General features: G+C 48.5%; 1 protein-coding gene across 4 annotated transcripts in view; it reads right to left on the bottom strand.

Moving 5' to 3' along the window:
- The window catches only part of SHC1 (SHC adaptor protein 1), a 604616-nt gene that overhangs the window by 339249 nt on the left and 247509 nt on the right, over window positions 1-17858 (bottom strand). For all 4 annotated transcript variants that reach the window (XM_069650221.1, XM_069650218.1, XM_069650220.1 and 1 more), the window contains one exon: window positions 3149-3219. In XM_069650221.1, the coding sequence (XP_069506322.1) occupies window positions 3149-3219 (71 nt within the window). The remainder of the gene's footprint in view (window positions 1-3148; window positions 3220-17858) is intronic.

The raw sequence follows: 17858 nt of genomic DNA, 5'->3' as shown, positions 1-17858 counted from the left end.
GTTAGGGCAGAGGCCATTGCTAATGCTGGGGGCATCAAGAAGACACTGAGGAAAGAGTTGGAGGCGGGGAGGGGAAGATCAAACAGATGGAAGCCAGGGCTCCGAAGACGAGGGAGGCAGAGAGAGAACTAGAGGCGGCTAGGGATGACTGTCAAAGTGCCTGGGCTAGATTGGCTAAGTTTGACTATGTCGCGAAGACCACCAGGGCACACTCAGTGGGGATAAACCAGGTAGGCTATTGTCGTGGCTGTGCAAGAGGGAGAACCCAAAACACCCGAACACTGAAATTAGAGACCCCACCGATCAGGTGCATACGTCACAATCGGGAATTAACTAGATATTTAAATGGTTCTATTCCCAGCTGTACCACCACGAAACGGTGGTACCTCAAGTTGACATACTAGACACACTGGAAGAGATAGGTTTGCCGGCACTGGGTGAAGCCCAACGGGACATGTTGAATGGGGAACTGACGTTTGAGGACATAAACGAGGCCATTAAATCTCTGTCCACTAGCAAGACCCCCGGTAGTGATGGGCTATCCCCCTGCTCCCACCCCCACCCAACCACCCCCCCCCCCCCCCCCCCCCCGAGTTTTACAAAACATTTGGCGCTGAGTTGGCCCCGGTCCTTCAAGAGGTGTTCACGGAATCCTACAAAACGGGGGTGGTGCCGGGGACTATGAGGGAGACACTGGTAGTACCAATACCTAAGCCCGGGAAACCAGCAGACGAGTGCAGTTCGTATAGGCTGATAGCGATGTTCAACTACGACAAAGATACTGACGACCATATTGGCCAAGAGGTTATCTAAGGTTATAGGGCTTCATTAGGTGGGTCAAGATACTTTACAAATCAATGGTGGCCAGGGTAAAGATTGGGAAGGGCTCTGGGACATGCAGAAAGGCACCAGACAGTGCTGCCCGCTATCTCCAATTCTCTATGTCTTGGGACTAGAACCAATTGCCATATATATTAGGAAGCAATTCTTTGACGCTGGCATTAGGGTAGGGGGAGAGTATCAGGTTATCTCTCTATACGCAGACGATGTACTGCTGTACCTAAGAGACCCACACCTGAATGTACCAGTAATGTTAGACGTGCTCGAAAACTTTGCACGAGTGTCGGGGATCTCCTTTAGCACAGAGAAATCGTGTATATTCCCACTAGCGGAGCTAGCAAAGCGCAAGTAGGAAGACCTTCCGAATGTAGGAATTCGGTGGAAGCCACATACGTTCAGATACCTAGGGGTAAATATCTGGCACACACCTGAACAGACTCATGGAGGTAACACTACTGGCGGTGGAAGGGCTCAGGAGGTCCGCAAAATTCTTGTCTAAATTGCCATTATCTGTAATGGATAGGGTTGCAGTGGTTAAAATGATAGTACTGCCAAGGTTCTTATATTTTTTTCCACAATATTCACTATTACATTCCGGCCTACTTCTTTCGGCTTCTTGAAAAACTAGTGAGGTAGCTGCTATGAGGCACTACCAGACACAGACTATCCCTGCACACATTAATGTTGCGATACAAGGCAGGAGGGGTCCAACTACCAGACCTGGAACGGTACTTCCTGGCAGCCCAGCTTAGTCATGTGGCCAAATGGCTCGCTGATAAGGCTACCTCGGAAACAAGGATTCCGAGACAACTAGTAACACCAGCACACCTGAAAGAAGTGTTAAGGGTCCCGCTGGGCTGCTTAAGGGAAACCCCAATGATCGTACAACTGGACAGGAAGGTTTGGGACAGGGCCCTGAAGCTGGCCTGATATGCCCACCCCTACTCCCCCGAGATCCCGATCGCTGCCGAGGTTTGCATAGGAAGAGCGGATTTGGCACCGGTGAAGCAATGGGAGGGACACAGCATTTATACCTGGAGGGACACATACGAGGAAGATGTCTTTAGAGGCTTTGAATCCATGCGAGAGAGGGAAGGCCTGCCTCAGGGCCAATTCTTGTGGTACTGGAGGATCAGGAAGGCGGCAAAAAAATGGAAAGGGTGGCCAGAGGAGCCAGAACCAGACCCAACCCTGACGCTCCTATATAATCTGAGGGATGGGTGGAGACCCATGTCCAGGCTTTATGCTCAACTCGCAGACAGACCCAACCCTAAGAGTGATATACTAAATCAGAGGTGGGAGGCGGACCTGGAAATCAACTTAACTGAGAAGGAATGGGAAAGGATCCTGCTATACCCCCGCAAAGTGTCTAGAAATGGCTGGTTTAGGCTAACCCAACTGAATGTCCTGTATAGAACATATATGACACCAGGCAAAATAGCCAAATTCAGCAAAAACACAAGCCTGTTGTGCCCTTGGTGCTACTCGGAGGGAGCCGGAATGTTGCATATGTTCTAGGGGTGCCCGAAGATACAGAATTTCTGGGTCAGGATAGAACAAGCCTGTAGAAGGGCAGGGGTGGTGAGATATGAATGGTCACCGAAGGAGTGCCTCCTGGGGGCCTATCCACGAATAAGCAAAGTTAGGCATGTCGTTAAATTTATGGACATGGTGTGTGTGCTGGCTAAAAGGGCCATTGCAATGGCGTGTAAAACAGCGGGGGCCCACAGTTTACCAAATGGCACAGTGAACTGGAACACTCGGCAGGGGCAGAAACTAGGGTGAGGGGGGACAGAGTACCAAGGCAGGAGGGGAAGCTAGCCCTACTTATGAGGCCTGGAAGACTTTAATCTGGGATATGTTCCATCCATCAGATGACAAACCCCTGTGAAAGACTTGGGTTCACTGGTAAAGAGGCCAATTATTACCTGTGGCCGAGCCCTCACAACGAGGCAACCCGGTCTACCAGACCTGGCCAGTATAACCTCCAGAAATACTCGGGGTGCTGGACTCGCCCGGAGGATGCGGTTGAGAGCCTCCAGCAAAGTATATTGTAGTGAAGACTGGTTGTTGGTTTTTTCCTTTCTCTTTGTTGTATAAATTCTTGTTAACGTCAATTTTCCTTCAGTACATGTTGATCAGTGATGTAATGGAAATAAGAGTATTGGTAATATACAATATAAATGCCAATAAAAACATTTAAAAATAAATAGTTACGCCGGGCGGCGGCACAATAGTCAATTTTCCCGGACAAGGTATTGGCACAGTAAAATCACTACAATGGCGACTGTAGCAGTAGACAACATACCTGGTGACCTGCGTCCTGGTGTTGAAATCCAAGGCCCTCATAGACTGCAGGACTTCCACGCACCCCATGTACTGTTCAGAGAGAAGAGGGGAGCAATTAGAGGATGGCATCATACGCAGAACAGGCTAGGACAGGAATGCAATATTCCCCTGTCAAGCACACCATACAGGTTTTGGGTGTTGCAATAAAAATATAAAAAAGCATAGAATATGGCATGCATTAAAGGAGACAATGGGGGACCAAGATAATGTCCATCTGTACTGATCTCTTCAACATCCCCACTCCCCCACAAACCCCCCCCCTCCACCTTCTCCTCCACCCGAGCTCCACTCTGGCGCACACATCCTATTTGCAGTGAGGAAAGGGAAATAGTTTGGGACATTGAACTCCATCAACATATGGGATACATTACTCTCCTTAATCGTAGTTATGGTCCTTCTTTCTGCTTAGATTCACATGCTCTGCATAGTCCGACATCTAGTAGAAGTCGACGAGTAGTACAAGATTTGTTTTCGAAAACGGACGCCGACAGGGCGTGTTTAGTAATACCATCTCTAGAGTGACATGTACTGTATCCATGGTCCTTCACGCGTCGAGGTCCCTCAGATTGTTTGTTTCTGACATGAGGTTGCATGAAGTGTAGCATGAGTACAGATATGATGAAGCAAAAACAGTGATAATCCAGAAAACATCTATGCACCTTCTCCTCCAGTAGGGGAGGAAGGATGGGCGCATGTGAATCTAAGTAAGGATACAAGCACCAGAAATACAATTACGTTGAGTAATGTATCCCTTCTAGAGCTTGTGGATCTGCTTAGAGAACATGCTCTGAATAGATTAGCAAGCAGTATCTGGAGAAGGAGGTGGGAAGTTAGAAGGTACAGCGGCAAAGAGATGTTTTAGGACCGCTTGTCCACCTGTGAATCTGCTTTAGAGTGTGTGTCAATGCAATAATGCTGTGTGAACGTATGGACGGAGCTCTATGTACCAGCTTTGCAGATGGTCTCCAGAGGGACATTTGCATTGAAATCCAAAGTAGCTGCTGTACCACTGGTAGAGTGTGCTATAGGTGTGAAAGGTAGAACTTTCTTGAATAGGGAATAGCAGAGTTGTAGGCATTGGACTATCCATCTGGAGATGGCGCTTTTTGATATGTGATTGCCTTGTCTAGGAGGCGCTATGGAAACAAAGTTGTACACAAGACCGCCCTCCGTACATCAAGTGTATTGAGGTTTCTTTCTGCCAAGTCTGAAGGATTTTGAAAGAAGGTGGGAAGTACTATTGATTGGTTTACATGTAACTTTGAAATTAACTTAGGTGAGAACCTAGGATGTGTTCGGAGGAGAAACTTGACATTGTGTATAATGAAAAAGGGGTCTTGTATAGATAAAGCATGTACTCGTTTTATGGAGGTGCCAGCTACCAGGAATGCAGTTTTATAGGTAAGATGCTTTAGGCTGGCCCTGTGCATAGGCTCAAAGGGTGGCCCCATGAGCTTGGAGAGCACAACATTGAGATCCCAAACCGGGGGAGGGTTGGAAATTGGGGGTACACCCTCTTTACCCCTTCCATGAATGCCTTAATGACAGGGACTTTCCACCAGGGCACCTTGTCCTGTGAAGTGTTGTAAGCCGATAGCGCCGCCAGATGCACCTTTAGGGAATTAAATACTAGACCGGAGTCTAGTAAGTAAAGCATGTAGTGTAGAATGCTAGCTGGAGAACATTCTAAAAGGGCTCCGTGATTGTGACGTGCACCATATCAAAAATCTCTTCCACTTATTAAAGTAGCAGTGTCTGGTGTTGGGCTTTCGTTTCTCCTTGAAGATATCCATACATCTTTGTGGATAGTTCAATCGGCCAAACTCTAGGACTTCAGGAGTCAAGCTGCCAAGTTCATTGATTGTGGGCGTGGGTGGAGGGATGCCCCTTTGTGTTGTGTTAACATGTTGTATGGGCACGGGAGCTTGATTGGGTTGCACATCGCCAGCTTGAGCAGATGTAGAAACCAAGGCTGTCTCGTCCCACATAGGAGCAACCAGGATCAGGGTTACTTGTTCCTGGTGCATCTTGTGGACTCTCCTGCTCAAGAGTGGTATCAGACGGGGGAAATGCGTACCAAATTTCCCGACCAATTCATCCACAGGGCGTTCCCCTTGAACCCTGACTGGGGAAACCTGGACGCAAAGTCTGGCCATTGTGTGTTTAGCTTTGTGGCGAACAAGTCTAGTGGGGGGTGACCCCATAGTGAGAATATTTTGTCTAGGATATCTGTCGAGTTGCCACTCATGTTCTTCTGGTAGTGGGTGTCTGCTAGATTGTCTGCCAGAAAATTGAGGTTCCCTGGTACATGTTGAGATGTTAGGAACAAGTTCCGCTTCAGTGCCCACTTCCATATTTTTTGGGATAGCTTGGACAGACTTAGAGAGTATGTGCCTCCCTGCTTGTTCAGATAGAACATGGCTGGGGTGCTGTCTGGGAGGACTTGCATCGTTTGACCCTTGAGATGTTGTTGAAAGGCTTGAAGAGACTTGACGACTGCCAAGAGTTCCAGGATGTCTTTGGAAAGTAGCGTGTGTCCACTTTCCGTGGTGGAGGAAGTGTGCCCCCCATCCGGCGAGTAAGGCGTCTTTAGTTAGGATCGCTTGTGCTGATGGATCGCTTGTGCTGGTGGAGCGAGATTCTTTTAACAGGTTGTCCTTGGACCACCAGCGAAGAGCCTGAAGCAGGGTTAGTAAAACAACCACTAGATCGTCCCACTGTCCACTTGTCTGAGACCACTGTTTCACTAACCATTCCTGCATTGAACAAATGAGGAGGTGCGCGCAAGGAACAAAATAAATGCAAGAGGCCATCATCCCAAGCAAACGCATTGCTTTGCGTACAGTTATCTGGCGACCAACCTTGTATTGAGGTACCTGCAACAGCATATTTTGTACTCTCTCGTTTGAGGGGAATGCAAGCTCCTCCTTTGTGTCTGGAATAGCCCCTAGAAATTGTTTCATTTGTCTGGGGACTAGACTTGAATTTTTTTCTCGTTGATGGAGAAACCCAGATTGAAGAGAAGGGAGTAGTTTCTTACCTGTAACTCCATTTCTCCAGCGTTGGTATCTTTCATGGATTCACATGCTGTAACTATTCCCCGTCGTCAGACTGGGAAACCTCAGTAACTTTAGTATAGTAATTTTCCTATGGAAAAAAATTTGACACCTCGAGTGTCCCATCAACGTCGTTATGGGTGCTTTAGGTTGCACCAATGGGGCATCGAGTGTATAGCTCTGCCCCCAAGGCTTCCCCCCTCAGATTTTAACCTCTCCAACAAGAAGATGTCCAATGGACCGTTTGACTGAAGGGGAAGGCTGGAGGGCGCATGTGAATCCATGAAAGATACCAACGCTGGAGAAATGGGAGTTACAGGTAAGAAACTACTCCCTTCTACAGCATTGAATCTTTCATGGATTCACATGCTGTGAATAGACTTTGTAGCAGTAGGAGCCTGGAGCTGTATACCAGGCAAACAGGATATAGAGGTAAGGCAATATGATCAACAAGAGAAGGACATCGCTTCAAATCAATACAAAAAACAGGTGTAGAGCCAAAAAAAAAAAAAAAAACAGAAGCTGCAGGGCTTACCTTACTGAAACAGGCGTTGGCGTCCCACCTGTACGTCCTCAGCATGCTGTCGATTCAGACAGTAATGCCTGGTGAACGTGTGGGTCACTGCCTGGCAAATGTCTCTGATCGGTATGCCCGGCCAGAGAGTCGCGGTGGAACTAGTGGAGTGAGCCGAGGGAGCCGACTGTAAAGGTTTTATGGCCTTAGCGCGGCAGAAAGAAATAGCCGACGCCACCCAGCGTGAGATGCCTTGCTTGGAAATCAGCCTCCCTTTATTGGAGCGGACGAACACCACAAAAAGTTGCTTGAAAGCTCTGAATGACTTAGTGCGATCCAGATAGTACTTCAAAGCTCTTTTAACATCCAGGGAATGCAGGGCTCTTTCCGCTGGAGACAAAGCATTAGGGGAAAAAAGTTGGTAAGGCAATAGAAGTGTTTTTGTGAAAGTCTGATAGAATATTCGGAATGAAGTGCAGATTCGTAGAGAGAAGAACCTTGTCCTTCGCGAAGCGCATATATGGAGGGTCAATGACCAGAGCCTGCAGTTCCGATACTCACCTGGAGGACATAACCGCCACGAGAAAAACTGCCTTCCAACTGACCAATTCTATCGCAGCCGTAGACATAGGCTCAAATGGTGGTTTCATGAGCACTGAGAGCACAAGGTTGAGGGTCCACATGGGAGGGAACTTTTTCTTTGGGGGGGTAAGTCCTGAAAAGACTCTTGAGGAAATCCTTAATTAATCTATCGCTGAAAAGAGGGGTAGAATTACTTTTTCACGTGAATCTTGAAACTGCCGCTAGGTGAACCTTGATGGATGATCTTGCTATCCCCTGCTAACAGCATAAGGAAGGAGTTGTTGATCTGACACCGGCAATGTCTGTAGTTCAGGTTGAGTACACCAGACACAGAACCTTTTCCACTTGGGCATATGATGTGTTTGTAGACAGCCATTGCTGCAGCCAAAATGCAGCGACAATCCCGAGATATATTTAGGTTGCCGAACTCTGAGTGGTCAGGAGCCATGCGGCTAGGTTGAGGGAGCCTGGATTGTGATGCCACACCATCCCCTTGTTCTGAGAGAGAAGATCCGGCTGTGAACCCAGGTGAAGAGGGTCGTCCTTCGCTAGATGAAGGTCGGAGAACCAGGTCTGCCTGGGCCAGAACGGGGCTACCAGAATGATTTTGCAGGGAACCCTGCAAATCATTTGAACTGTTTTCATTATCAGGGGAAAATGAGGAAACGCGTAGGTGAACATCCCCGTCCGCAGAAAAGAGAATGCATCCCCCCTTGGAGTCCGGATTAGGAACTCTGCTGGAAAAATGAAGGCACTGCTTGTTGTCGGGGCTGGCGAACAGATCCAGAGGAGGAGTGCCCTATTCCTCCAAAATCTTCACCACCTGCAAGTAGTTCAGTTGCCATTTAAGCTTCCGAGAAGAGCCCTTGCTGAGGGAATCTGCCTGTATGTTTTGAATACCTGGCAGATGGAACACCAATGTTAATCAAACCTGTAGATGATTGTCGGAAGCCGCTGATACTCATTGTTCAGTGTTTCAGTGCGGCTTGACAGTCTGATGTGTGACGTGTAACGTGTCAGACGCATGAGGTCCTTTCCTCAAATTGAAAGGAAACTAGAGCGCTGCACAGACTACAGAATCTGCCGCTGAACCTGCCGGGTTGAGCGCTAAATTTGCCGGAGGGCGCACCTGAAAGAATGCAGCTACTTGTGAGCAGTTCAGCGGTTGAGAGCTTACAGATGCTACAGAGCTTCTTCGCCCGCTGGCAGTTGCTGTACAGGATTCGCATAGAACTCTCGTACTGCCTTCAAGCGGTCTGGTAAGCAAACTTCCAACTGTTCGTGAGTCTAATCACAGTTACCCCGCGCCACGCGCCAAGCTAAATTAAGCCATCCGTGCTGGTGCCAAGCCAAGCCGAGCGAAAGTGGGAGACTGCCTGGGGTTTTTGACCCCTTTGATCCCACTGTAATCTCAGATCGGCTGGTGTGTTCTATACGGAGCGGGAAGGCTGTTCTGGTTGCTTTGCTTTGTTGTTCCTTGCTGGTGTACCCAAGTCGCGCTACACCGTCCTTACGGCAGTGTAAAACACATGATTCTAATAATATCAATTGTCATGCAGTTATGGAGCATGAGAGAGGGTGAATTTTTGCTGGTGTGTCTGGGGACTGCGGGGGCCTAACATTTGGTACTCCTCTTTGACCTATACTCCACTGACTCTGTTGATAACGGTCATTTATATTAAAAAAATATATATATAAAAAGAAATGCGATTCGGACTTTGCAGCGGTGCCTGCCAGACCTAAAGGTAAAGCAATACTAGATCACTCAGTCATGACCTCACAGCCTAATTTGTCTGGGCTGAGGGACCTTACCGATATCAAGCAGAAATTTAAATTATTGGCTAATCAGCCCAGACTTGTTGAAAGTGCTATGCTGCAGGGACGAGATGTTCTGATTTTGGACTCACCAACTCCTCTTGTTAGTATGCTGGTTGGGAATCAGTCTGGCCATGACCAGGATTACCATCAACAAATGCCTCTTCTGATGGGCTTGGTGGCCCAGAATGATTCATCGGTACTCCAGCCTCGCAAGTTACCAGAATCAGGAGTTACCAACACTGATGTGTTGCAACCAGCACAATAGGTGACCAACCATTATCACTGGCTCTCACAAAGGCCACATGCCTCTCCTGCCGCTAGGGAAGAAACTTCCATTCTGTTTGCATGACAGTAAAAGATAATCTCCGGAGTTTGTCATATCACCATGACTCCTTCACAGATTTTCCTAGATAGCACAAATAGAAACCGTATAACTTGACGGATTTAAAACATGACATTTATTTTTGGCATATAATTAGGACTTGGCCATCTGGTAAATCTGGAGAAAGGGCTCTGTACTTTATTTTTCTTTCCACATCTCAGCCCCACCCTATCTGTAGGGGATAGCACCATTATTCTCGAAGCTTGCATTCCAATTTGCACACACAGAGGTAAGAAAGACATGATTTGTGGTGTGGGTGTGTGTGGGGTGGTTGTGTATGATGGGCTTGTGTATGTGTTTGTGTGGGGAGTGTGTGTGGCGAGTGCTTGTGGGTTGGGAGTGTGTGTGTGTGTGGGGGGGTGTGTGCAGGGGAGAGGTGTGTGTGTGTGTGTGCGTGCAGCGAGGGCGTGTTGGGCAGAGGGGGTTGTGTGTGTGTGTGCGGCAAGGGCGAGCGGGGGAGAGAGGTGCGTGTGCGTGCACGTTTGTATGACTGGACTGCAAAAAGGGATATTGTTATTTGGATGCAATATAAATTCTGCCCTAGGTTTCTTTCATGACCTAAGGGAACTAACAGGGTCAATGGGACGAGAAGGCCAGTGGAGCGGATACGATATGATGTGGCATTTATAATGCATCTGTACACAAGTGTTTCTAGGTGCGACAAGACAAGGAGGGGGAAACAAGGGAGGACAAAACATCAATCTTACTAGTCCTTGTGTCATTCAGATTGCGCAAGGGAAGGGAAGGGAAGGGAAGGGGAGAAGTGCCAGGGGGCAGGGTAAGGGGGAAGTGCAGTTAACTCACAAGTGCAGAGAGAAGGGACTGTAGGGTTGCAGATACAGACCCTTAAGTACTGGGGAGCCCAGAGGGAGTGCAAGGGCAACTGGACATGCAGGAGCCTGGGCCCAAATTCAGAGTATGACCAAGTGACCAGTGCGCGGAACAATCAGCAGGGGAGAGGAAGAGAGAAAGCGGAAGAGAAAAGGAAGGTCTGGAGTTGTTTCCGGAACCAGAGGTGGTTCTGGCCGAGTTTGAGAGAGACATGGAGGCTGTTCCAGAGGGAGGCCCCAGCCGAGGAGATAGATCTGCCCCCAACTCTCTGCTTGGAAAAGCGTCTGACCCTCAGGGTGTTGGAGGTGGATGAGCGTAGAGCTCGAGAAGGAAGAAGTTTTGGAAGAGAAAGTTGGAGGTAGAGCGGTCCCAAGCCTCGGAAAGCCTTGTGGACGATGACTTGCATTACTTACCGTAAAAGCATTTCTGATGATTGTATCTGCTTAGATTCACATGCTGTGCATAGTCCGACATCCAGTGGTCACTGCAGAGTATTGCATTTTGTTTTTCGTAGACGAAAAGGGGACGTCGACATAGGCGTGTCTGTAATACTATCCCTATAGTGACGTGCAGTGTACCCAACATCCCTCACACGTCAAGGTCCCTCTGTTTGTATTTTTTCCTCGCCCTGAGGGAGCCTTCTTAGGTGTGAGTGAGTACATAAAAGAGAGAGAAAGTAATAAAATGTGTATGTTCCTTCCATCCGAGCGGGGAGGAAGGGTGGGCGCAAGTGAATATAAGCAGATACAATCATCAGAAATGCTTTTACGGTAAGTAATGCATGTCTTCTGATGTTTGTTAATCTGCTTAGAATCACATGCTGTGCATAGACTAGCAAGCAGTACCCAGAGTTGGAGGTAGGTTGTGAGAAGGAACAGTAGAGAAAAGATGTCTTAATACTGCTTGTCCCACCTGGGAATCAGATCTAGAATGGGCATCTAGACAGAAGTGTTTTGTAAAGGTGTGTGCCGAACTCCAGGTTGCCCCATTGCAAATGGACTCAGAGGGACATTTGCAATGAATGCTATGGAAGCCCCAGTGCCTCGAGTAGAATGTGCTCTTGACGTGAAGGGTGGTTCTCTCTTAGCAAGAGTGTAACAGAGAGCGATGCATTGGACAATCCATCTAGATATAGTGGACTTTGAAACTGCATCTCCTGCTCTTCCTGCCACCACCAAGACAAAGAACTGATTAGTCTTTCTCAGTGGTCTAGTTCTTTCCATATAAAACATGACCGCTCTGCGCACATCAAGTGTGTGCAGGCTTTTTTCTCCCAAGTTTGATGGGTTTTGAAAGAACGTTGGTAGTTCTATAGACTGGTTGACATGGAATTTAGAAATGAATTTTGGTGCAAACCTAGGATGTGTGCGTAGAACCACCTTATCCTTGTGAACTGTTACAAAGGGGTCTAGTAAAGAGAGCGCTTGTAGTTCACTTACTCTCCTAATGGAGGTGATCGCTATTAAGAAAGCGGTTTTAAGAGTGAGGTTCTTAAGTGTTGCTTTGTGCATGGGTTCGAAGGGGGAGCCCATGAGCCTGGTTAGTACCACGTTTAGGTCCGGTTAGATATAGGAGGGTGGATCCTCTTTACTCCCTCCATGAAGGCTTTAATAACTGGAACTTTCCACCATGAGACCTTATGTTGAGACGTGGTGTATGCGGAAAGTGCAACTAGATTAACTTCAATAGAATTAAAGACTAACCCCGAGTCTAATAAATGAGTCAGGTAAAGAACAATCTGTGTGGGAGAGCAGTCAACGGGGTTGATGCCCTTTCCTCCACACCAGATGACAAACCGTTTCCACTTGCTGGAGTAGCAGTAACAAGTGTTCGGTTTCCTTGCTTCTTTAAGGATATCCATGCATCTTTGAGGGAGCTACAAATGTCCAAATTCTATGACCTCAGGAGCCAGGCTGCTAAATTCAGGGTCTGTGGGCATGGGTGCAGCGGTTTGCCCCTGTCCTGTGACAGCATGTTGTACAGGCAGGGTAGTTTCACCGCTGGAGACACTGACATTTCCATTAGGTGAGCGAACCAGGGTTGTCGGGCCCAAATAGGGGCCACTAGTATCATGGTAACTGGTTCCTGGTGCATCTTGTGCACTACCTTGTTGAGAAGAGGAGTCGGGGGGTAAAAGCGTAAACAAATTTCCCTGACCATGTTATCCAGAGACCGTTCCCCTGGAGGCGTAATCTTGGCATTGGGTGTTCTCCAGCGTTGCGAACAGATCTATTTCTGGGAAGCCCCATTGCGTGAAAACGTTGGCGACGATGTCTTCTTGTAATCACCATTCGTACTCTGTGGGCAGAGGGAAGTCTCTGCTGAGTTTGTCTGCTAGCAGATTGAGTTCCCCTGGTACAAGTTGTGACAACAGGAACATGTTGTGTTTGAGAGCCCACTTCCAGATGTTTTGGGACAGCTTGGACAGTCCTGGAGAGTGAGTGCCCCCTTGCTTGTTCAGGTAGTACATGGCTGTGGTGCTGTCTGTGAGGACCAGTACTGTCTTCAACCTGCAGGTGAGCCTGGAAAGCTTTCAATGCTTTGAAGACCGCTACTAGTTCCAGCAAATGTATGTGTTTGGACGCTACACTCTGAGTCCAAACTCTGTGTGTAGTCTGATGGGATAGTTGAGCCCCCCCATCCTTTAAGGGATGCGTCTGTGGTTAGAGTGGCTTCCACTGTGGGGGTGGCGAATGGTTTCCCTATTACGAGGTTTTCCTTCGACCACCACCGCAGCGAGAAAACCAAGGCCTGCGGGACCACCACTGGATCGTCCCATTGTCCGCTGGCCTGACACCACTGGCTGTTGAGCCATTCTTGCATTGGGCGCATGCGCAGTCGCGCGTGAGGTACTAAATATATACAGGACGCCATCATTCCTAGCAAACGCATTGCTTTGCGTACCGTCACCTCTCGACCGGCTACATATTGAGGGATCTGAAATAGCATATTTTGGACCCTCTCGTTGGAGGGGATGACGAGGCCGTCCTTTGTTCGAATTAGAGCCCCTAGAAATTGCTTGACCTGGCTGGGGTCTAGGATGGACTTCTCGTTGATGGAGAAGCCCAGTTGGAACAAAATGTCTACAGTCTTTTGGATATTTGAGAAGCATGTCTCGTAGGAATCCCCTATTATGAGCCAATCCTCGAGGTAAGGGTATACTGGGATGGACAACCTGCGCAGGTCAGCCGCTGCCACTGCCAGTACTTTCGTGAATACCCTCAGCGCTGACGCTATGCCGAAGGGTAGCACCTTGAACTGGTAGTGTTTGCCCTCTATCATGAACCTGAGGTATTTTCTGTGCGCTGGCAACATTAAAATATAAAAGTATGCATCTTTCATGTCCAGTGTTGTCATGTAATCTCCCTGTGAAAGCAGGGGGATTACCTCCTGTAAGGTCACCATGTGAAATTTTTGAGGTTTGACAAATTTGTTCGCTGGGTGCAGACCTAGTACAGGGTGCATGGTTAAGTCCTTTCTGGGTACAAGGAAGTATACTGAATAAATACCCTCCGTTACATGTGATAGAGGCACGACCTCTATTGTTCCTTTTTCTAGTAGCAGTTGGACTTCTTGAAGAAGGATGTCGAGGTGCTCTAGTGATAGGCGTCTTCCCCTTAGGGGTTTGTACGTAGGGGACCGATGGGCTATAGTTGACAATACCCAGCGGTCTGTTATACCCTCCCATGCTGGTAGAAAAGATGTTAGCCGGATCCCGAGATGCATGGGAGGGGACCCGAACGTTCGGGTTATTTGGTATTGGTAGCCGTGGAGCCTCTAGGAGTGGGGCCCCGACCTCTTCCCTTGCCATGACGTTGTCCTCTGAGCGTATTGGCCTCTGGTTCCTTGAGTAGAGGGCCAGTTGCCTGCTGAGGAGTATTGTTGTTGTTGCGGTCGTTGGCCTCGAAAAAAGCGTCTGTTGCCGTAACCTCGCTTATTGGGAGGCCTTGAGATCTGGTCTAGAGTTTTTAGGGTATCGAAACCCTTCTTAGCAGTCTCTAGCGCGTCATCCATCGCTTTACCAAACAGGTTGGAATCCTCAATTGGTTTATTGATGAGCGACGACTGTCTCTGGTTTAAAACCGGAGTTCCAGAGCCAGACATGACGCTTGAGAAGTATCCCCTGAACTAAAGACCGGCCAGCCGTCTCCGCAGCATCTAGTGTGTTTTTGATTATGCTTTGGTTAACCAGGGTACCTTCGGTTACAGTGGCTAACAAGCGAGTTCGTAGGGGCTCAGGGACTTCGACGTCTTGGCGTAACTTTCCCCATTGGGCATCAGCATAGCTTGCCAGTAAGGTAGGTTATTGGCAATTCTGGTGGAAAAAGCTGTTGAGGCTGTAATCCTCTTTCCCAGGGCATAAAGCTTCTTTCCTTCTTTGTCTGGGGGTGCTTCGCTAGTAGATAGCGGTACCCCTGCCCTTTTCCTTGTGGTGGTTACTACCAAGGAATCAGTTATTGAGTGACCCTTAATGTATAATGGGTTAGAGGGTGAGGGACTAAACAGCTTCTCAATTCTAGGGTTGACCCCTCTAACCAACGCAGGTGTTGATAATGATGGAAAAAGTCATCTCTTGACTGAGGCAAAAAGGGGAATGGCGTGGCTAGTAGGTGGTTTCTCCTTGATGAATTTTTCTACAAAATCTATTTCAGGTGTAATTTCCCCTGTATCAATCTCAGAATGTGCTGCGGGTTTCCGTAGTAGCGCATTGAAAGTAGGTTGGTCATCTATAGGTGGCGGGTTTCTGACTGGTGTGGTTTGAGGAGAGGACATGTCCAGAACGTCAGGGTCTGTCGACGCTCCTGGGGACTGCCAAGGCTGTGAGCCACCTCCATCTGGGTCTTCATTGAAGCCCCCACCACCCATGTCTGGGTTTTCCTCAAAACCCTCTTCTAGGTTTTATTGATCTTCAACATTTAGGAACTCCTCATCCTCTTGGAAGTGAGAGTCTTCTTCAGTGAGGTCATATGTATTAACCCCCTCTTGAAGTGGGTTAAATAGTCTTGGGTATTTAGCCCTGGGGTCTTCAAGAAGTACCTCTCTTGATCTTTTGGGTGTTACATGTACAGGGATGGACATGAACCTATCCAGCTTATCCATACATGATTGGAATCTTTCTAAAGTCCATTGGGGTAGCCGAGAACGGTCTGGAGGCGTAAAGGGAAGCTCTTCCACCTGTAGCCGTCTAGCTCTTTCACATAACGTTGAGGATAAACTCCCCTCGCCTTCTGAGAAGCCTTCTCGTGGGCTAGGTCTTTCCTTCGATGTAGGAGGAGGGTCCTGCCTGCCTTCCGATTGTCTCGGCGTCTCCCTGGCTTTGGGAGCGGGGCTCGGAGAATCCTTCGCCGCCCGTCTCTGAGCATCACTATTCGAGCCAAGCTCTCGACGGCTAAACTGTCCATCGAGGGTTCATCTGGCATCGTGTTGGGAGGTGCCGAGGCCTTGTCGCCGACGGGCGCTCTCTTGCGAGGCACGTCGCCTGTCGTTTTGGTGGTAGAGCCCTTATCTGCGGACAGCCCAGTCGCAGGTCGCGGTTGCAGGGAGGGCTTACGATCCTTACGGTTGGCGGAGGCCGCCGGTAGGCCCGGCGTCTCCGTTGGCGCTAGGGCTTTCTTCGACTTCGACGAAGAAGTGCCATAGGTTGTGTGTTTATCTTTATGTTTCTTGTGTGCGTCAGTGTCGCCGGGGTGTACATCCCCATAAGTAGGGGACAGACGCGGAGGAGCGGGAGCGCTCCCTAGAGAGGTCTACAACCTCGGATACGGAGGTAGTGTTATCACTGTCCTCGTCACATTCGGCGGCGGCGGGTGAGGAATCAGTTCTAGACATAGCGTAGGCTGCCCACCTCTTGACCCTGCAGTCCTTTAAAGTCTTTGGGCGAAGAAGTTTACAGGCCGCACAGGCGTCCTCTTTGTGGTCGAGGTGTAAGCAAAGGTTACACCGCTTATGCTTATCCTTCCACGTGAATTTGCCCTTACAGCGCGGGCAAAATCTAAAAAGAATCCTCTACGTAGCTGAGGATACAGTTAAAAGTGATAACGACCCCAGTGGAAAGGGGGGTGAAAGAGAAAGGCATTCTTAGAAAGAAACAGAAGTGTCCCACAACCCTCACTCTCCCTACTGTATAGGCCGGTGAGGCCGGGCCACGTTTTCAGCAGCGCCTAAGGATCGCCTCCGTCGAAATCACCTCCGTCGAAGGTCTTATTCGGCGGTGAACAGCTTAGCCGTCGAAGGAGGGTTTAAGATATAACGTAATTTTTAAATATAAATGACCAAGGGTCGAATAAATGGTATTAGCAATTTGTCTCCAATGAGCTCCGCATTAGTGCGACCCAATTCTGGGCGGAAAAAAACAATCTGAGGGACCTCGACGTATGAGGGATGTTGGGTACACTGCACATCACTATAGGGATAGTATTACAGACACGCCTATGTCGACGTCCCCTTTTCGACTACGAAAAACAAAATGCAATACTCTGCAGTGACCACTGGATGTCGGACTATGCACAGCATGTGATTCTAAGCAGATTAACAAACATCCGTGAAGAGATTTCAGCGCTGGAGAGATACGATCCCCGGGCTTGAGGCCAAGGACAAGTCTTGCAGTCCTGTTCTGGATAAGTTGTAAAGGTCGAAGAGTAGAGGCAGGAAGATTTAGAAAGAGGCTGTTGGAATAGTCCAACCCAGAGAGGACCAGAGCTCTGGAGACAGTGAGCTTCTGGGGGAAAGTGAGAAAAGGAAGAATACCTCTGAGGAGGTGCAGCCGATACGTCAGAGATGCGAGGAGAGAAGGAGAGGGTGGAGTTGGAGATGACAGCAAGCTTCTTAGCCTCTCAGGAAGGAGCAGGAAGAGGGCCCATAGTGGGCAGCCACAGAGAGAGGGGAAAGGAGGGAGTGGGTGTCCAAATGAGGAGGATCTCAGTCTTACTGGCATTAAGGCAGAGATCACTGGCAGCACACCATTCCTGAATTTCGGCCAGACAGTCTGGTATGAGAGAAGCAGAGGTGGCTGAGGGGAACCTGAAAGAGAGAAGAGTGTCATCCGCATAACATTAAAAACTGGAGCAGAAAGTAGCGATGCAGTGGGCAAGAAGTGCCAGGTAGTGGTTGAAGAGCCAGGGAGAGAGGTTAGACCCCTGTGGAACACCATAAGTAGAGAGAGAGAGATAGACAAGAGGAAAGACCCCCATTTGTTTGTTTGTTTATTGTTTTTATACGGCGCACCAAACCCGAAGGTAACTGGGTGCAAGCATTACAAGGAGACTTTAAGCTTGATGATACATAGAATTACAGTCAGAGTTACTGGTCACAGGTTGCCGGTGAGCAGTTAAAGATATATACAGAACATTACAATATATACAGTTACATTGCAGAGAGCAGTATAAGGTGACGTGTCAGTTGCCAGCTTATGTGGTGACAGAGACCAACAGTCTGTTGGATGACACTAAATTGTAAGGTGCTCGTCATTGGTTCTAATCCATTTCTG

The sequence above is a fragment of the Ambystoma mexicanum genome, chromosome 1p (assembly GCF_040938575.1).
Source record: "Ambystoma mexicanum isolate Mex_15411 chromosome 1p, UKY_AmexF1_1, whole genome shotgun sequence".
Classification (NCBI taxonomy): Eukaryota; Metazoa; Chordata; class Amphibia; order Caudata; family Ambystomatidae; genus Ambystoma; species Ambystoma mexicanum.
The sequence above is the reverse complement of the archived record's forward strand: the minus strand, read 5'-3'. Positions and strand labels throughout refer to the sequence as shown.